The 21,692-nt window shown below is 37.4% G+C and overlaps 1 protein-coding gene across 1 annotated transcript; it reads right to left on the reverse strand.

Annotated features, from left to right (window-relative positions):
- Positions 1-1,231: 1,231 nt before the first annotated feature.
- Positions 1,232-21,549, reverse strand: DCLRE1A (DNA cross-link repair 1A). Its single transcript, XM_067300263.1, has 9 exons — positions 20,688-21,549; positions 17,473-19,038; positions 15,362-15,495; positions 14,038-14,156; positions 12,156-12,299; positions 11,092-11,237; positions 9,858-10,012; positions 3,415-3,556; positions 1,232-2,765 (listed from the first exon to the last, which is right to left on the reverse strand). The coding sequence occupies exons 1-9, from the start codon at positions 21,109-21,111 to the stop codon at positions 2,599-2,601; spliced, it is 2,997 nt and encodes a 998-aa protein (XP_067156364.1). The 5' UTR covers positions 21,112-21,549; the 3' UTR covers positions 1,232-2,598.
- Between the last annotated feature and the right edge of the window lie 143 nt (positions 21,550-21,692).

Raw genomic sequence — 21,692 nt, forward strand, 5'->3', positions numbered from 1 at the left:
AACTAGAAAAGGAAAGAGAAAAGGTCCTATTACAAATCTTTCTACGAAATTCTTGTTTAATTAAAATTGTTCTCCACATCTGCTTATACGACCTCCTTGGTAATCTAAGCAGACACTTCCTGTTATTAATCATCTTCCTTTACAATAAGGTCAACAAAAATAACTTCTTCCTGAGTTCAGATTCTGAAACGATTCTTTTTTCCCCACATGAAGGAGGCCAAGTAAAGAGCTTGCAGAGCTGCTACTGTGAAGGTGGATGAAATGCTGCAGAGCTTAAGTCCACCCACGAAAAACAGCTGGTAGAAGTGCAAATACAAACCAGAAAGAGGGAGGAATGAAAGCAGCTAGAGGGCTGATGTGTGAATACCTACAGGAGAGCAGGCAACCAAAACCAGACCCCAACACATACAGACAAGAAAGCAATCCAATACAAAAGCTTTGTGGACTGCAGTCAGAGTTGCAGCCTCTGTTCCAAATCAGGACACAATTAATGGCTGAAAACCTACAAGTCAGTCAGTCCAGTAGACGCTAACGTCAGTGTAGGTCAAGTTATATCGTTGTTGTGGTTAATTTCAGAAATAAGTTTGCCTTTAAAGAAAAAAAAAAAAAAATCCTCCATTCCAGGTAACAACATGTCATCTGAAACCAACAGAGGGTGCGAACTGAGAGCTTGAAGTAAAGAGCAACAGGTGAGGCAACAGGTTCCTGAAGGGACCAGTTGCAGTGAAAGCTAATGTTGGTTCCGTATTATCATTCACACACAGGATAACGAGTTGAATCCCAAACCTGCAACAGCATCAACATGTTGGGAGCACATACACATGCTCATTCTGTAGGGATATTCTTTCCTGAAAACAGGATTGTAGAAGCAAGAGGATGTCAGAGCTGCGATTAAGGTTTTTACTTTGGTGCACTTACTCCAGATCCTTATACCTGGCGCAAAATTAGCCAGGGAGAAGACTTGGGAGGCAAAACCATGGGTGCAACCATTAATGATGCAACCATTAATGATGCAGGAGCATTTTCCTGCCAAGGAGAATCCCCAGTTTTGCTCTGGTTTGTACAAGGGGCTAAAATCAGGTTCAGTGTTTGCACAGACTATGAAAGACATTTTCATACACCTACTCCAACAAGGAGTGAAATGCTAGGAATCAATAAGTCACATCCAGGACAATTAACACTTATTGTGATAAGGGAAGGTAGCATAATGAATTATGCATCTTAAATACTGTTAAAACAAAAACTTAAATTCCTTTAATTGCATAATTCAAACAGCACCATTTAACAATGCCATATTTCAGTGAATGTACTAAAAGAATTGTGAATCAGCAAAGAACTTCTTTTCCATCAGTTTCACACAGTGATACTGTTCCTCTGAGAAGGCAGAAATAAAATTAAGTAATTTTATATTACAGAGTTGATCAAAGACAAGTGCCTGTTCACATTACACAGTTCATTAAAGGAATGTTTTCCCACCAAAAAGCACACTGGAGATTTCAGATTAGCTTTTGGGGGGGGGGGTGGTGGATGGTCCGTTATCCATGATGCAACTTTTATATCTCCTGAAAGTTTGGAACGAATATTATTGTATTGTTTAAAATTATAATAGTGTGACTGCATACACCCACACACTTCAGCATCATAAATACCAAGCGAGATTCAAAAACAAGCAGCACTGAGAATCTTGTAGGATTCAGGGGAAAAACACAAAGCGGAACTTACCTGTTACTAATACTAGTATTTGCCTTTCTTGTTTTTCCAGAAATCAAGTGATAAGCCTATATATACAATCCTGCAAATCCAAATACAATACAGGAGACTATCTGGAGAGGGATCACTTTCTGTGCTGACATATTTGCACTACATGGGACCAATCTTATATAGCCTGTACAAACAAGTAGTATTTACAGAATGCTCATCGAATATGTTAGAGAGGTTTGTTGGATTGGCAACTGAAGTAGTGAAAACAATACGCTTCCCTCTAACTTAAAAAGAACACACACATCATGTAGATTCTTTATTTTAAAAAAAAAAAGTTTATAAAATCTTGAGCGGAATGTAAGTAGCAACATCTTTTTTTAAAAATTATTCTTCAAGTTGCTGCAACAGCCCAAACCAATCCTCTGTCATAAGGTAAATTTTCTTTACATGCTTTAAATCATCGTTGTCACAATAGCCAATTCTGCCTAATGAAATGAGCTTCTCTGAAGCCAGTATTGACATCACGCCACATAAGATCAGTATTACTGTTTCATTTATTACCATAACTTCTTTTCAGAAATCCTTAACCTGGAATCGTTCTATCCCCCAGCATTTTATATCTGAGCATCTCCATGGTCTTGGGAAAATAAAGAACATGGAAGAAAAAGGAGTAAGATAAAATCAGCTGAAATACACATTTGCAGACAAGTTATAAGTTATTGGATACTAAATTAATAGGTACATTAGAAATGCGAGATGCCCATTTTTCCTAAATACTGCTTTTTCATGAGAACAGCAGCTTAGTCCTACTCAAACGGGTCTCCACAGAAAAAGGAGGAGTCAAACACAGGCACTTCAATTCCCTGTCTCCTTTGAAGTATGCATCCTTCCTTATTTTTATTTATGCCCATTGCCCTCAATCATCCAGTCTCTAAACCGCTTCTCCATCAAGCTTCTGGCTTTCCAGTCACCAGCATTTACAGTGGGGATGATTTTCCGTGGCTTCAACCACTGAACAAAACGCTTCATTTCTAGGTAACTGCTGTGTTCACTGTAAGGAATCCCTGAAATGAAACAAATCAGAGAGATCTGTCAGTCTAGTTAGCTTGTTGCAAAAATACTTCTAGGAAGACTTCCAGTTAAGAATACTTCAAATAACGTTTTAATTCAAACTGGAGATCTAAGGTTTACAGCAAGGGTAAAATGAAAATCTAGACTTTATTACTGGAAAAAATACCTAGCATTCATTTACCAAGTCAATTATCGAACTGAGCAACACCTAATATTTGGTTTAATTAGCATTAAATTTTTATGAGATTTAACTCCCCCCACAGACTAGAACTGGGAGGAAAAGGAAGGCCCACACTCTCTCAAGTGGGATGAGATATGGAATGAAATCCTGACTCTGGAACCGCACTGCCACCATCATTAGTGGGGCCGAGATTTCATCCCTAAAGTCTTTGTTTATATTAGATAAAAACCTTTAGTTGCAAGAGGATAGCAGGAGAGGAAAGTATGTAAAAATCTGTATTTACAGCAGCGTTTTGGATTACTCAGTCCACAAACCTGTCCTGGAGAGATCCATCTGTTCAGTTTCTCACAGAAGAGTTATCAGAAAGCACTGGTTACAATGAATGGTAGGAGTTTCCCAAATAAAAATATGAAAACTATCCATACAAAATTAAATGCAGCAAATCTTTACCACACTTATACCATATATGGTGATCTTTCCTCTTGTCTGAGGTTTGATATCCACCAGAGAAAGGTACGAATCCGAGTAGGTCCACCCAGTAGGTTTGAAAGCCAGAACTTGATCAAAATTCTCAGAAAACTTATTCAAGTGATCTTGCAAGCCCTGTTAAAGGAATACAGCACATACTGAAACCTATTAAATAGCTCATTAGTCTAAAGGGTTGGGGATTTGGTAATGAAGAGACTTCAGACTGAATTTTATTTTCATGTTTTGATATAGAACTTTTTTCTTTTAATACCATTTGCCTTCAAATTAATAATGACAAATATTTACATTTGCAGAGCACCTTATACCTTAGGATCTCAATTGCTTCACCTGAATAAGAACATATGAATAGTGTGCATGACAGACCAGAGCACAGAAGACATAGTCACATCTTCTTGTAGACCTTGAGGGAACAGTGTAATTGCCCCCAAGCTATTCATTTCCTCCTCTCAGCTGGAGGCCAGCACTCCAGCAGCTGAGTTGTGATAAAAGATTGAGAAAGCCTGTTTCAGTAAAAACCATCTGGTTAAAGGTGCCACTGACATTCTGACACCTGCCTGTGCCCAGAAGCACTCAGATTTAGTAAACTACCAAAAAACCTCACAGCAAGTCAGTGCATGAGTTTAGTAAGGAATCTAGGTCTTGCTCTGAGCACTAAACTACGCTTTACCACACTTCCAGTCATGATCAGAAGGAAACCACCCCTCATCTCTTCACTTTAAAAAAAAATTAATTTGAAACTTTCTCAAGTTGGCTAAGTTAGCCTTCAGTGTTGTTTAAGCTAGAATAGGGAAAAGGATGAGAGGGAAGTACAAGGAATGTGCAATCCTACTTTTGGATAAAGTGAAGTCAATGATATTTCAAACCAAAAATAGAAAACCTATTTCATGTGTCCTGTATAAAATCTTAAAGGCACATTCTCCATTTGAAAGTTCAAGATTTTCATTCTCCAAAGCACAAACATTATGTCAGCAGCAGGCAGAGGAATGTAAAATAAAGACTGCCAAAAGAAAAAAAAGCTGTGACAGAACACCAACTAACAGGTCTGACATTTGAAAATTTTTGAGTAGGGAAGTGGAAAGCTGCCTGTGACACTGCCACATTTAACAGCACCTTCAATACAGTGTCCAGTAGCAACATACAGGGCCCATTAAACTGGACACATTAAAGAGCAGTAATGTAAAATCCCACCATAAGACACATTTCATTCAGCAACAGGAATTAAGACTAGCCTCCATGACTCTTAATGCACTGCAGAATTCCGGTGTTCACTGGAACAAAAATACAATTGTAGCATTTTATTTCTCCTTCACACTTCATTTTAAAAGGACCAACATAGCATTCACAAAACTACAATTCACAAAACTGCATTTGCCCGCCTTGCCTCAGTGAAATCCAAACACACTACTTCAAATACAGCGATTACAATATTAACCTATCAATCGGGTGTGCAATGTTAACACTAAGGATGCAATTTCAATCTCAAAAATTGTGTGTGCATTTCAATCACAATCATTTTTTGAAAACCTCACCTTAATGGTAGCACACGACATTACTGGGATAAGCAATACAGAAGTGCTGCACCCACAGCGTATGCACCACGAAGACTTAAAAACTCTCTGGAAATGTTCCACTGCATATTCAAGTGGCAGAAGTCTCTACTTTTCACTGTTACAAAAAGTTGTTTGTTGCAAAAGAAATATATATGCATTTTAGAAAAGATGGCCTCTTTCCATGAAACAAATGGCTACAGTGCTTATTCATAACAAGTACACTTCAAATATACCTTCCAAGTTCTTTTCTTTCTTTAGCCAACGCTGTTCTAACACCTCCATCCTTTTAAAATGGAAAATATATTTCATTGCTAAATCAGCCTCCTTCAATCACCATGACAACCCATTATCTACAGCACTGCTAAAGTCAGCAGTACATGCGAGTGGCTTCCACATGGTATGAGAAGGCTCAAACATGATTAAATGGTTAATTCACTATCAGCTCTAACACCACCTTATTCAAAAGGAGCTTTTCATGAACATATACAGTGATCCCTATATTTTACAGGGGTTAAACCAAACATTGCAGTGAAATATCACATCTCTTTGAATTAGTATTTTTTTAATCCTTCTTTTTCATGTATCACACCCACTTTCAATACTGCAGCAATTAATGTTTTGTTCGTCCTTTGTTCGACAAAGGATATCCGTTAAGAACATCCAGAACACGAATCCAGAGCACGTCATCTCTCTTTTGACCCCAGTAGTTACTGAAGAAAGTTATACTTAAATCCAATTGCATCAAATCCTATAAAAAATTCCTACAGAAACTCAGGGAGGTATGTTAAAAACAACAACAACAACAACAACAACAACAACACCGCCAAATCTCAGTGGTATGACAATACAAGAAGCTTATTCCTCTGCCACTGTACCTCCCCTGCCTCTGATCCCCTGATGCTTTTTCCTTCTACTTTTACTCTTCAAACTTCACACACATTAGGCAAACACTAATTTTCAAGCACTGGTTCTCTTCAAGGGGGCAGTTATAAGGCCTGGATTAAGTACATTAAGTCTACTGATACTTGGGCAGGTATTCAATATTACAGACGGGACTGCTTTCATCCTAACTGCAGATGGAGACTACGCATACAAATTCAGCTGGACAAGGATATTATTCATAAAGCAGAAAAGATGTATTTTCTTTCTAAATTTGGGCTCACTTCTTCAGCAGATTTTGGGACACTGATACAACTCTCAATGTAGCGATAGAATACCGCCCAGCATTTGTCACTCAAACAAATGTTCGAGGATAAAAAGTGACAGAAGCATTCAAGCCAGGTAAGAGTCTCCTCCACGATGGATGCATTTGTATAGAAGCGCGCACATCTTTACACAGACAGCTCAAGTATGAAAGGGAAGTACCCTGTGCACTAGACTAGTTGCCAAGCACTTGGCTAAGTGAAAAGCTAGGGTACAGCACACATAATTCTAGGGATGCTGGGGGTTTATAGAAATCAGCTTTCAGCCTCTTCTGTCACAAACCATTCAGTGCTCAGCCTGTTTTTCATACTGGATTTAACACAATTATGTGTTAAACACCATTCATTTTTGTTTGCTTCAGTTCCAGGCAAAAGGTACTGGCATTAAAAAAAAAACAAAACACTTTAACTCTCTGGGAGAAAGACGGCAAAAGAGGTTTAGCAGTTTCTGTACTTTTCAAAGTGCTTGTGAATTTTAGGTGAGTGAGGCTCTCTCAAAACAGTATCTATAAATCATATGTGAACAGCTAAGCTGGTTGTTCACAAATAATAAAACAGCCGACTCCAAAATGAAAAATGAAAAAACATGTTTGATATTACCCTTGAAAATCAACACAGAAAAGAGCAGGAGATTTCAAATACCCCCAAACCTGCAACAGTTGGACGATTCCACTAAAAGGAAAAAAAAATTCACAACAACATACAGAGACTGCAAAAATACTTCTAAAATTCTGGAATATGTATTTAAATATATATTTTGTAAAGATAAAAAAACTATAGCTATATACATTATATATCATATATATAAAAACATATATATATATTTATAACTTATTCCCCATTAATTTTGAGAACTGTCATCACTGGAAACTCGAGGCTCAGAAAAAAAGGCTGTGATTACAGCAGAAGGCCTGGGAGCAAACTAAATGCAGAATCTTCTTGTATCAATGAACTCATTTTTGTTAAAAACTCATGAGTCAAATTAGCCCATTCCCTGCCAGCTTGAATTAATATTTGCCAAATAGGAGCAAATTAGACTCAACTGGGTAGAAAGGAAAGCTGAGGCCATCTAGATTTGCTCTTGGGAACTCCCAGCTATAGAAATATAGAAGCTTTCCTTGGGTGTGTATACTTTTATCAACAGTTATCACAAGCTAGACTTCAATCATGGTAAGCCTGTGTAGTTTATGCAGCTTCTCTTCTGTCCTTTATCTAGAAACAGATCAGAGAATTTTTTTAGTAATGTTAAGGCCGAAGTATCACACATACAGCTCTTAGAACTATCAAGCCTGGAGCACAGAGAGTGTTAGTAAACACCACAACAAAAAAAAAAATCCTAGGGTATAAAACTGGAGCTTCTAGGACCTATTATAATATAACATCAGGGTTTGGCTTTTTGCATTCCACTGAAAAGGTAATTGATGTACAAAATCACAGCTGTATTCAACTTACTAAATAAGGATTGAATCCAATCTTTTGATTGAGAATACTCCCACAAGGATTTCATGGATTTATAGGTTTCTCAGCTTGAAACTACATGAGTAGGAAATTAGCCTGAATTAAGAAGTAGAATTGGGTTCTTAAGTAGAGCTAAGGACCAAATAAAATACAGGAGCTAGGAGAGACCTAGAAAAAGATAATGAAGGCTAAGGCTTACGCCACTGAAAGCTATTTTGTATTTAGCGACGAGGTCTGCTAAAAGATTCTGTAGAGTCAGTAATTCAGGCCAAAGCTTGTGTAATCGAGGGCACAAGAAAAACGTACAACTGGAGATGGTGACATCAACATTTACATGGCGTCTAAAAACAGGATAATATCATTCATTGTTCTTTAACTAGAACAGGGGACTACAAGTGACCAGATAATATACTCTCAAAAATATTGTCTTTCTGAGTTCATGGTTACTGACGTCGCTGGAGCAGACAGATAAATGGCTATATGAATTCATCTTTAAATATTTAACATTCTCCACATCTTACTGATACTACGTATCACCTGCGCATTGATCTAGGTATTGGCCTCCTTGGAAGATTAGCACTCTGGAAGTCCACCTAGCATGACTAGTTTATATGGACACAATATTACTAATCATAGCTGGAGATCACATTCAAACTTCATACATGACGTTAAAGCCCCAGTACAGAACATGGCAGCTGTTACACCACGACTGTACTGCCTCAGCCCACAGGACATCGGTGCCTTTATCTTTCCCTGAGCCTGACCAGGGTCCGGACATTGCTGCTGGCAAGCTGCACATTTGTCTAGAATCTCCATTCTGAGAGGTGAGACCCTGCCACGCAACCCACCAGCCTCCCTCTGAGAATAAGGCTCTCTAGAGATCCTTGCAGTTCAAGCACACCCTCTGCCAGAAATCCAGCTGCGTGAGTACTCTACAAGCGCAGGGATACACGACAGCAGTATCACATAACAAACAAACTCTGGGCAAGAAACTAAAACATACTGCTGTTTAAGACAACACAACACATTGAGCTAAACATAATGAATCTATATGCATTTCCATTACTCATTTTTACCCCACTATGGAAAAGATTATAGAATAAGTTTAAGCCATTAAGATGTTAAGTTCCTTCTCCTGCAGCTCCTGTCCAAATCATATAGCTTCTTTTTCTCCTTTTTAGGTCAACTCTGACCTTGGCTGGTCCTGCAGCTAAATACTATGTTGTTAAGAAGGATTTGCTTGAGCTCACAGAGTAGACCTTAGGCAGAGCAAGAAAATGAATCCAAGTGAGAAAGGCTGAAGTGACCAGTGTTTTTCTTCTCTCTCTCTGGCTACCTTTAAACTAGAGCCTGCTGCTTTGCTTTAATGTCATTCTGTATTTTGGGGTCTATTTAAAAACATGTTTTCCCATGAATCAGTCACCTTTCCCAACTAAGAAATTCCCACAAAAATCTCCACAGTCAAATCCCAATGTCTCGATTCTCTTGAATAAAATGTCACTTGCATGTGAAAAAACTAAAGAATGTATATGTATGTATATTTATGAGGTGTCCTTCAACCCACTCAACTGCATGCACTTGTTTGTGTATGAGTTTTCACTGGTTTTCAAGTATCCATATCTCCATGTTGATCTTCATCATAGGATGAGAGAGAATATTCTTTTAACTGCTGAAATTATGATTGTAAAGCCATGGAAATAGAACTGAGAGGAACACAGAGGACCCGATTCTTTCATTATGTCAAAAAACAGATTGGAAGTTTGCAATGTTTGTGGGCTGCCTCTAAATAAAGAAACCCTCAGGCAGAAAATCCTTCTAGTCTTTTCCTACATCATACAAGGCAAAAGGCAGGCCAAAAACAGGGACCAAGTGTCACAATATATTAATTGTTAATAGGATAGATCCTGCAGTCATTACATAAACCTACTTCAAAAGACCTGCAAAGAGCAAGGCTTTGAACAAATCTCATCTCATCTTGTACGAGCACTGCATTAATGTGAAATTACACTTTCTGTGCATCATGTTTGAAGACAGTTATTAATACTTAATTGCATCTCATTTTCAATGTATTGCTATATGTCAAAACTTTACTAAATAAATACAATCTGACAGGAGGTTAAAAAGCAACAGACAATGTAGGTTGGGATGAGCCAACAATAAGGTTTGCCATTAGGTTAATCAACACATTGTATTTTCTAAACTTACCTTAAAATTAATTTGCATCATAGGAAGAACATGAAGCAAACTACCATCCCAATCCATACTGATGAGGGAATTAACAGCTGCCGACTCCAAGCACTGCAGTGTTTTGTACTTATCACGGGACATACTTGCTTTTGAGCCCAAAACTTCAGCAATTGCTTTAGAATGAAGTACCAAAAAAAAAAAAAAAAAAAAAAAAGATAAAAAGAAAATGATAAGTAAGAGTACTTGTCTTGGAGATATTCCTAATTATTGCCCTGGAACATTTTTACTATTAAAAAAAATCCATATTCAACAAGATACAATATTCCATGTTCTAAAATTAAGAGCAGAAAACTGTAATGACTTAAAATACAGGGGCTCTTATATTTTAGCTCCAGAATTCTGTAGGACAATTGGAAAGAGAAGCAAAACAGAAGTATATTCTTCAGTTACAAGTTGTGTTTCTTTGGTAAAATGTTTTGGGGGTGAACTGGTATTTATTTCAAAGAACCACATGTACTTTTTGGAATATGGCACAAATAGCCCAAGTAACTACAGACTGAATTTCAGAGAAAGTCTTGCACTGATGACTTTAAAATCTACTCAAATGCACAAATAGTACACAGCTGTCTGCTCTAAAAAATACACTCAGCTAATCATTATGGTTTCTAATGCTGTAATTGAGTGAAGCATAACACACAGATGATTCTCATTGAGACAGAAAAGACGTGTTTTGTTTTTGGGAATGCTTTGTTAAAATCGATCCCATTAAAACTGGTTACTATAAGTATTTACAAAAATACAAAAAACAAACCTTGAGGGAAAAATGTGTTAACAAGATAGATGTTTAAGAACAATTAAGATCCCCCCTTTGTTGTTTCTTGACAACATTTGAGATTACTAAAACCAAAAGCATCCTAAAGCTCTCATTTATGTTTTTTAAATTATTATTAAAATTATTATTATTTCCTCACCACCACCACCAGAGCTGCTCACTCACCTTAGTATATGAATAGATATTTTGTACATTTGGGGGGCTGTAAACATGGCAGAAAAACATTTCTTTCAGAATGCTAAAGCTGAAGGAGGGAAAAAAAAAAGACTACTGGCAGAATTACTAAATGTATTTATCTTCTTTATGCAATATTTGACCATCAAGCCTAAGATACCCTGTACATCTTTTAAGGAAAAGGTCATTTAACACTGATTCAGACAGGTACTTAGTCATTTGATCTAGTACGTTTATTTTACATACCTAAAAAAACTTTTTCTTTTCCAATGGAATAGGTGCCACAGACAACTAGAGTACGTGGGTTTAAAGTTACTGTCTCAAAAGCAGTATTGACAGCAAACTGGATAACCTCTTGTTGAGAAGGAAAAGTATATTCAGGACTACAGTATCTGAGACATAGAAACAAGATGTTACGCAAACACTTTGCTATACAAGGTGGAAGGTATATTCGTTTTCCTAAAAGACCTTCAAAACTGCATGCATAGAGTAAAACAGAAATGCAAAAGGTGTTATCTATCAATTTAATTTCAAACTATCTATTTGTTAGAGAACACTGTGGTACCCAGATGAAATTGTTGTAATAAAATTTATGTTCAGTATATGCCCACTTTCTATACAACTATTCACTTGTCTGAAACTGACACTGAATTTGGTATTTATAGAGGAAAAAAACCTACAAAGTGCTCTTTCAAGACAGATATTTGTATCGCATACTAATTACATCCTTATGTCTATTTTTTGTCATGCACACAAACCATAACAGAAAGCATTATTCATTCACAAAAACATATGGAACAGAAATAAAAAACTGCAGCTGGGCATTAGTCATCATATACAGAAAAACAATTTTATATAGCTGAGTCAGAGAAAGATCTAATGAAAACCTGGACATCTGACTTAACCATTTTGCATTCTTTCATTCTTTAAATTTTCTTTTTCCTTTTTTCCATAATAGATCTGAATCCACCTAAAACCATTTGCTCCATAAACCTCTATTTTTAGAGTTGAACACTCAACATATGAACTTCGACATCTAGAATTTAATATCACTTATAAATAATAAGGCCACCTCAATAAATACTTCGGCAACTTTTCCACCACCCACCTTTATTCTCACTCCTATAACAATATAACAGATGAAGAGGCCAGACATACACGGACTTTTAAAAATTATCTAATTTTATATAACACTGAACACACCTAATGAGTGTTAAAAACAGAAAGGTCACTCATATTACAATTTATTTGATTCATATAAAATCTTAGTCAAGTGAAACAAGGGTTATACTGAATAAATAAAGACTTACGTGGTATCAAGGTAAAGGGTATGGACTGTTCGACCAACCAAAGAAGGATAGCGCTCCATAGAAGGATCTGCCCTGAAGTCTCCTGTATGCAGGATAACATTTCCAGTAGGTAGACAAAAAAGGATCATTGTTGCACCTGGACAACTGGAAAAACAAAACAAAAAGCAAAAAAACCACGCACACATTATGTTAATTCTCTATATTGATGAACTGCCTTAAGACAAGAGATATACTGCCTCCCAGTAGCAGAAAGGCACAGAGAACAGAATTTTAAATTACAGCTACTATGCAACCCAGGTTTGCTAGAAATTCCTATTTTCTAAAGGAATTCTAAAGCTCTCCTCATGGCCATAGACAAGCTAACTTGATTTTTCAGCCGAGATGGAAAGAAGAAAAATATATCAACAGTAAAGTAATCAAGCATTAATTGCCTTTGTAGGATGCTCTGTCTTCCTCTAGGTATGACACAGATGCTGCCTCAGTTCCAATCTCTGTGGTTCCATTAGACTTGATTTAAAGGGGAAACGGCACACTAAAGACGAGAGGTATTCTTATTTTGGAGAAACAGAATTGTATTATTGCAAATGCCATCCTCACTCCTGTAAAACTTACTGAAGCTTTTGCTTTTAAATTCTATTTACAGATTTTAAACATTATCCTCCATCCAGAATTCACTGTTTATAAACACAATTCTTTTGTTGACCACAGCCACAGGGAGTCCTTTGCATCTTCTGCAGTTCTTCACTAAAGGAGGGCAAGTGCTCAGACTGGGAAATGAGAGTGGGACTATTTTGGACATGAATCATCTGTAAAGGGTAAACAAAATCTCAGAAAGGAAACACTGTCAAGAATCAGAGCTAAAAATGACAGAATTGGTAAGCTCTCCAAAAATTTGAACTTTGTACCTAGGGTTGATATGCCTTTTTATATTGAAGCAGGGGATCGAGGAGCAAATCAGGAAAAATGAGAAGTGTCCAAATTACATAAGCAACAAGGCTTCTTTCATTCCCAGAAAGGGTTCTCAAAGGACTTCATGCAATCTTATCTCTCCGACTATAAACAAAACCATAGATAAGTAATATTCAAACCAGCTGTGACACAGTGCATTTCAATATATACTTTAGGGAAAGAACTCTTCTTTCATCCCATAGCCAAATAAGGCACCAAGAGGAAGAATGGCAAGGGCACAGGACTGGAAGCAGAAGCTACTGAATTCGAACTGCAGCATTACCATACACACTGCCAGTATAAAACTGGGCAAAATCTCACCCTTTGTCATTGAATCCAATAAAAATCTTGTTATTGATTTCAACAAGGTTTAGAGTTCAATTTTTAAACTATTGGTTAGGATGGTTGGATGAAAATCTACCATGATCCAAAGTACCACATTTTTCTTTAGCTGAAGATTTTACTGTCTACAGGGGAAGCTACAGAAACCTAACATACCTGAAAATCAGGTGTAGGATGTTCCCAACTAGACACCAAAGACTGAAGTGTCCAGACCACTAGAAAATCATTCAACCTCTCAGCAAATGTAAAAAGTTAAGGAACTGCGTATGGATGACACCATGGACTCATCACAAGCCAACAAAAAGTTATCCAAAAAAAAAAAAAAAAGTCTAGGTTTCAGTTTCAAAAGTAACTCAGCAATTTCAAAAGCTATCTACTTGCAAGAAATTTAGGCTCCTTTGTGCCTAAGTCACTTCTGAAATAAAAATTCTTGTTATTAAGTTAACTTGAGCATCTGAACTATTTTTAGCCTTAATTTTTCAGGTCCACTGAAGCCATCAGGATCATGAAACCATAAACTGCATACATACAGCTGTTTATCTTTAATATTCTATATATATAAACACTGTTCAACAAATGCAATGATACATACTGATTGGCATCAAGCAACAATACTTTGATCCCATTTACTGTACATTCTGTGTCCATTGGCAACACGTGGATGTATTGCTCTTTGACTCGGAGTTTGCTCTTCACCAGATTGCCAGTTATCTGTAACAGCAAAAGGATTTAATATAAAATAGAAACAAAATGTTCAGAAAAACCTCTTTATTTATTTTAGAAACAAAGGCTCTCTAACTCAGACAGTCTGGCTCAGAGAGAAACTATGAGATCCTGGGTATAATCAAGCCTTTCAGTAGCATTTCAACCCTCAAAAAGCAAACTGAAAAAAAAAGCTGCCTTAAAAAAAAAGCAAACTTTTTAAAAGCAAACTTTAAAAAGCTTGTCGACAGGTTATGGATCAGAATCAGTGAGGAGGCCCAAAAAGGATGAGCAACCTGGTGAACATCCATTACAAATTCCCCAGGAAAGAAGAGGAGGTGGACCAAGCCTTCTCTGAATAACTGAAGAAGTTTCCAAGTCACAGGCCTGGGAGGACTAATCATCCCAACACCATGGGGGACTGTAATCACCCCAGCACCTGCTGGAGGGGCAACATGGTGGGACACAAGCAATCCAGGAGACTTCTGGCATACATCAGAACAGGTTCTGTATGGACTGATTAGGCAAGGTGCTCTCCTGCATCATGAATACAGAAGAGCTGTTGGAAATACAATATTCAATGGCAGTTTCAGCCATTCAGAAGGCTGAAGCACAGAACACAGGCTAAGACGACTGCGTTTACTTAATGTGGAGAAGAGATGGCTTAAGGGGACTCTCATTGCAGTCTTCCACCACCTGAAGAGAGTTACAGAGAAGATGGAGCCAGATTCTTCTCTACAATGTACACAAAAAGAACCAGAAGCTATGGCTACAAGCTGCAAAAAGGGACATTTTGGTTGAATATAAGAAAAAAGTTTCAGAGTAATTAAGCACTGGAACAGGTTGCAAAGAGAGGTTCTGGAAACTGTCTTCAGATATTTTCAAAATTTGACTGGCAAAGGTTCTGAGCAATTTGATCCAACTGTGAAGTTAGCCCTGCTTTGAGCAGGAGATCGGACTATATGACCTCTAGGGGACCCTTTAAACCTAAATTTTTCCATGTTATCTAGTCAGGGAAATTTCACTAATCTTCCTTATCAGCCAAATCAGGGTAAGAAGATCTCTTACCAGAGGATCCCAGGTTCATCTATACAAATACTGGGCCTACTGCCCCAACAGTGGAACCTCTGCTCCTGTACTTATTATCATCAGTATAAAAGTGATTATAGTTGCATATGGATTTGATAATATATAGTAATCTTGGAAAATCTTACCTTATTACAATAGATTGGAAACATGAAGTTTTTCGTTAGCCCACAATAGTGATCAGAGTGAAAATGAGTGAGGAAATAGGCTGTACAGCCTTCAATTTCTCCATACTGGAAGGCATCAACTGTAAAACCAGTTCCTGCAGAAAAAGGGGAAGAAAAGTCAGTCAGTAAATACGCATAGTTCAGAACTGTTTTCTATATAGATTTTTTTTTCCTTTTTTTTTTTTTTCCAAAAAGGGAAATACAGTTTAAAAAGGGAATACAGTTTCAAGGTATACAATTAAAGGAAGCATTTAAAGATGAACATGGTTTGCATATGAGTTAACAGTCACAAAAGAGTTTTTCATTTATTAAAATAAAGCTTATCAAAATGTTCATGCACAAACAGCTTCACAGGCCACCCAAATATCTGTTGTTCAAATGCCACCTTCCATAGATGGCAATTGGTTAAGCAAAATACATCTATCTATATTCAGCTGGTATTTTTGAAAGTTCACGTGGATTAAAGTCTAATACCAGCATCTTAACACAAAATACAACAGACAACTACACCTTAACAAAACACATTTTGCAGTCAAACTGTAGTTTTTTCAATTATTATATGTTTAATATTCCTCCTAAAACATGCCACTATATAGTTATCAAGCAAGTGATCTGTGGTCTTTGAAAACACCTGCTGAGATAAAACTTCACTTATTTGCCACTGTATGTTTTCAATGAGGCATTGTTTGTATAAAGCTGTTGTATAAAAACAGCTGTATAAAATATAGTCCTTTTCTCTAAAAAATTTTTTTTTTTTTTTTAATTCAAACATACTGACAAATAGTCCTTTTACATTTGGCTCTACTTTCTTAAAGCCATCAAATATTGCACAGAATTAATCCGTCTGCTGGCACTCAAATAATTTTAATTTTATTTCATGCAAATTGTTCAGATCTTTCAAATAGTTCTATTTACTTGATGCTAGAACTTTTAAGTATTTGCAACTCCCCCCAAAGAAACCCACACGGCAGTCTGGAAATTAAAAAACAAAAGCCCAGAAATTCCCAGCTGTTTGAGAAGTAACAGATTTGAAACTTCAATGAGATTGAATTATAGTAGGCCACAGGATAAATGCGTTATCATTAGCAATATTGAAAATGCAGTTAAATATACTTCAAGTGCACTAACAAAATTCAGAACAAAAGTGATATAGAGAGATGATAGCAAATCAGCTTGAAAATTTCACTGTAGGAGTCGATCCTTCAAATTTATTATATATGGAAAATTCTCTCAGCCCATGGAACCCATGATACTGGTGTAACTCCGCAAAGGCTTAAAGTCAGTCTTCAAGCAGCAGCTAGGCATTTAGGATCACTACTACATTTCTACTTTGCTTCTTCAAATTTCTATCTGGGATGCTAAAACCAAACAGTACAAGTAAGACAGACCTTTAGTAGTAAACTGCGAGCGTCTGAAGTTTTTCAAGCTGCCGATCCATCAGCAGCATCCTGTATCTCTGATAATTGCTTGAGGAGATTCTGAGAAATTCTTGGCTCTTTCCATAGCTAAATTCTTCTGTTTGGTTTTCATTTCTTTGTTTTCACAGTTGTAGCACTTAATATTTCTAATACTACTTGTGAATTTTAATAAAAAATGAAACTCAGTTTTTTATTTAGTGTAAGGAAATAATTGCTATTGACAGACTTATTTTCCAGGCACAAATGAAGTTATGTAAAAGATTAAATTTGGGAATTAGAAGAAGGGAATATTAAGGAGGGATATATTCAAAATAATTTAAGAAAGTACATCTGTCTTTCAAAACTCCTTATGTTTCTTACTCTCTCAAACATATTTGAAAATCTGTCTTTGAAATCATTTTTCAGAGATAATTATTTCACTATACTTTACTGACAAAGCCTTTGATGATTCTAATTCTGCCGTCAGCTTCTGGAGACCTGCACTTTCACAAAATCTGATTGACTTAGGTGAGGGAAGGAAAACTCATTAGGGACTGGAGTCCCTAGGGACAAATGGTTATGGAGAGTAAAGAATACAGTCTAAAATTATGGGAAAAAAATACAACACTCCAGTCTGATTAATTAACCACTACAAAAGCAGTAATTATCTCTCACCTGGTATTTTCTTGTAGAAGGGGCACTGTTTTTTTCTTGTTCCTTCTCCTGTAGTAGAGGATTCTCTAAATTTTTTTCTCCACCTTCGTTGGCCACCAGAATTGGTATCTGCAAAGACTGCATTTTTATTTGAACTTCCTATAACTGCTTCTGCATCCTCCACAGATCCTTCAGCTTTCCTTTTGCGCTGTCTGGGCCTCTTTCCATTGGGAGTAACTGGACTTGATATCTGCGTTCCTTCACTTGAACACGTCTCTCCTTTGCTTTCCTCTTTTGCCTTGGGTTTTAACCCAAAGAAAACACCAATGTCCATTTGTTTGAGTTCTTTGGCAGAACTGGATTTGGCATTCATACTTGCTAAAGAAACAAACTGCACTGTTTTAGAGACTGGGCTAGGACAGCATGCAGCAGCTGTATTAGGAAGATTTCCTTCTTTCCTCATTACTGACTGCAAACTCTCCTGGCATACTGCTTTTTCAATTGTGTTAGCAGTCATTTTATCTGTACTAGTTAAAAGGTTACTTGGGTCCTTCAAAACATTACTTTCCTGTAACAGGAGAGACCTAGCACCTTCTCTGACTTGCAGCAGTGGCATGTCAGTAAGAGACACACATGCAGAATCCAAAGCACAAATGTCTTTAGACTCTTTATTACCTGCATTAGCAACAGAGGAAATCAATTCTGACTGTTCAACCTCCTCCCTAATTATATTATAATTAAGAGGAAAAGAGGGTTCTGTGGTTAGCACCTCTTGCTGATGCTGATTATCAACACATGCTGAATTAGAGAATTTGCTATTCACGTGACACGGAGAAACAGTTTTTACACTATGATCTAGATAGCTTGATATATTTACTTTCTCACAGTGTTCTTTTTCCGTTGTGAAACTTTCCATTTTAATACACTCATACTGATGTGTCTGCTGTAAGAGAAGCCCATCAAGTTTTTTAAACAACACAGAATTAGATTCTTCAGAGTTCTGGACTTCAAATAATTTATTTTGTGACATTTTTACTTTCTTCTCCTCTTCCCCAGTTTCCTCTTCACTTTCCTCACAAGTACTTAGTGGAGAAAAAGAAATTTCACAGTCACTGAAATCAGCTTTTGACTGTAGCAGACTTAGCTGATTTGTATCTTTCTGACTATCCAGATCTTCTCCTATTTCACTTTCTTGAGAGGATGCAAAGTCATAAAATTCAAATTTGCAACTATCATCTGTGGTCTGTGTGAACTGAAGTGTCTGTTGAGACCTTTGAACATTTGCAGAAGAGGAAGTACTTTCACTGGTTATATTTAGAGATTTCATTTGTGTTGAACTCTGTACCATCAATGTACACTCATCATTTGGGACATTACTGCATGACTTCTCATTCTGTGAGACTGCCTCCACAAGAGTTGGGAAACAGCTGGACTCTGCAGCAGTAGAACATGTGATCTTCCTCTCTGAAGTGTATATTGAAGAGTTTACAAGATAATCTCCTGCCCTGCTTGCTGCAAGTAGAAAATGGGTATAGCGCTTGTAGTGGGATGGAATGGTGGAAGCGCATAGCAAACCATCAGGACACTCTATGGAAAGTTAAGCAGAGAGCACTGTTAATATCTTTGCAACGATATGCACTTAGCATAAATATTTAAAATTATATATGACATTTCATTTAAAAGCTTTTTCTTATACATTCAGTCATCAGAGGATAGAAGGCGCTACTCCAAAATAATCTGCAATCAGCCAAGAGCTCCTGCTCTAAGCCGGCTAGAAGTAAAACTGCTTCCAACCTAAAATTGAATAGCTGCTGTAAACACAACACTAAGCCTGAATTAATACACCCATCTAACAAGAAGGGTGTGTTGGCTTGTTCCAGTGTGCTAGCATAGTTATACAGCTTCTAGTTTAGAACCGTCTCAAGCAATGAGCTCAGAGCAGTGGCACTGCAAAAGGCAATAAACATGTTTCAAAACAAACCAAATCTGGGTTCTGAATTAACTTGAAATTCCATTTCAAAGTTGTCTGGTGGGTTACACATTAAATAAAGAAAATAAAAAAGTAATTACTTATGTGCAAAAAGTATACAGGATTCAGATGCAAGAACAGTTTAGTATTGTCCCTTAAGACTTTTTTGTTGATAGCTTGCTGGCCTAACTTTTGAGAATTTAAAGGTGAACGCATAGAAGAAATCAGACAGATTTTTCATTTCTTAATTATGGGAGGAAGAGATGGAAATGAGATGTTAACATCTGCCTTAGGTGAAGAACACCAGCAAACTCAGGATTAAGAGCTCGCATTTCATTGTCCTGAAGGTGAAGCCTTGAGAAAAGTCAGACGGATATGAAAAGGAAAGTGACTGTATTAATTAAAACAGCAGCCTTTACTTCAAGTTTTCTGACTGTACACTTTCTGTTTTTCAAAAGTTATGAGGTGTATTAACAATGTGGGTTGGATGCCTGGATCTGTTCAGATACTTGTAAATATATGGTATTTCCTCATGTAAAACTAGCAATTGGAATGGTTCAGTGTTTATTTCTCTTGTGAACTCAGAAAAAAGTGATATCCTATGATCATGCCCTCACATGGCAGACAAGTTTCACAGGCACAAACACAGAAATGTTCACATATAATTCTGTACAAAATTTCTAAAATACACTGGAAGAGGGGCTAACACTTCAAGTACGTTAGCCTAACAGACTGACTTCAGCTTGCAACTATCCATAGACAACTGGGCAAATCACACAGAGATGTGGGTATGCAATAACAGAATTCACACGCAAGGAGAAATAAATTCTGTGTCCAAAGTAGCAGTCTCTTAATCGAAGGAGGCTTTTTCTGAATACTGACTGAATAATTCAAACAGGTGTCAAAGTTGATCACGACCATTGTTTTAAAGTGGTAAATATGCAATATGCTGAATGCCTTCTACTTCTTAGTTAAGGCTTGTGAAATGGGAGTTTGAAGAACAACCATGAATCTTTATCAATACTCCACAAAGTTTTGAAATAAAGTTATTATATTATTATTTTCATATCAGTTCCATGTTCTTTATAAAGAATCCAAATTCTGATATGAAAATAAAGCTGATAAATGATCAATAACAACATTCTAAAAATCATACCAACTATCACCTCAGATTTTGAACTAAATATGAAAAATAGAGTTTATAGCAACATTATGTGATGTGTCTTTAACATCTTTTTAAAAAGACTTTTTCTTACGCTACTCATACCTTTTTCCATGGATCCTGGAGTATCCAAACATTCAGCAACATGCCACCGAGGTGTCTGGACTAACAGTAAAGAGAAAGGCATCTGACAGCTTGGACAGTATCCATCATGAACTGGCTTTGCATTTTGTGAGCTTTGCTCTGTCAGGCTACTAACACTTTCCTGGGACTGCACAATAGTATCATCTTTACTTTGCTCTAGATCCTGATCTGGTCTTGATCTCTGCTTGCTTTTCTTAACAGTATCAGGTTTTTCCACTGATTTTTTTTTATTTCCATTTCCCTTTCTTTTTGGCCTGCACTTGTCATTACTTATTTGCTGCACAGGTGTAGAGATGCACTCTGAACTATTTTGACACACCAACTTTTGTTTCCTAATGGATTTGTATTCCCAAATGTCCTCTTCCAATAAAGCATCTTCAGACATGGCAACACATGAAATACTTTCCTTGCTCTTAGGCAGCAGTTCACTAGTCTAGTTTTCCTTCTGTTAATATGTTTTCTCTCTCCCCCCCTCTTCACTAGCTGAAGAAAAGCACTTGAACTCCATTTTAAAAAAGCAAGACTGGGCCACAAACCGAACAGCAATCCCTGATGAGATAGAAGCATGGTGGCTCCTACCCTAAAAATAATTTAAGGAGTGTCTCTCTGAATATTTGTAAGCACAGCTGTTAAACAAAACCCGAGGCTGCAAGATGCAGAGATACTCGCAGAGAGAGCCATTTCCTTCGGTTATTCCTCTCGCAAGCCCCTCGCCGGCCTCGCAGGGCGAAGCCCAGCTACCCCCGCGCCCGACTGCCACCTCGCTGGCCGAAGCGGGGAGGATTTCAAAAGAAAACGACACGGATGCCCGCTCCGGCGCCGCTGCCGGGAGGCACCGCACGCCAGAGGCCGGCACGGCACTGCCTCCCCCGCCGCTCGCCGCCACCGGCGCTGCCGGGCACCGCGGGTCGCGGCCGCCGCCGCATTCGCCGCGGCAGCTTCGTCACTACGGCCGCCGCTCAGCTG

Source organism: Apteryx mantelli, chromosome 7 (genome assembly GCF_036417845.1).
Source record: "Apteryx mantelli isolate bAptMan1 chromosome 7, bAptMan1.hap1, whole genome shotgun sequence".
Lineage (NCBI taxonomy): Eukaryota > Metazoa > Chordata > Aves > Apterygiformes > Apterygidae > Apteryx > Apteryx mantelli.

Excerpts from the sequence above, each read along its gene's own strand:
- DCLRE1A (XM_067300263.1), bottom strand. The coding sequence starts at position 21,111 with ATGTCTGAAGATGCTTTATTGGAAGAGGACATTTGGGAATACAAATCC. Across the intron at positions 14,157-15,361 it reads TTCCAATCTATTGTAATAAG|ATAACTGGCAATCTGGTGAA; the intron begins GTAAGATTTTCC and ends TTGCTGTTACAG. Across the intron at positions 12,300-14,037 it reads TTGTTGCTTGATGCCAATCA|TTGTCCAGGTGCAACAATGA; the intron begins GTATGTATCATT and ends TTGTTTTTCCAG.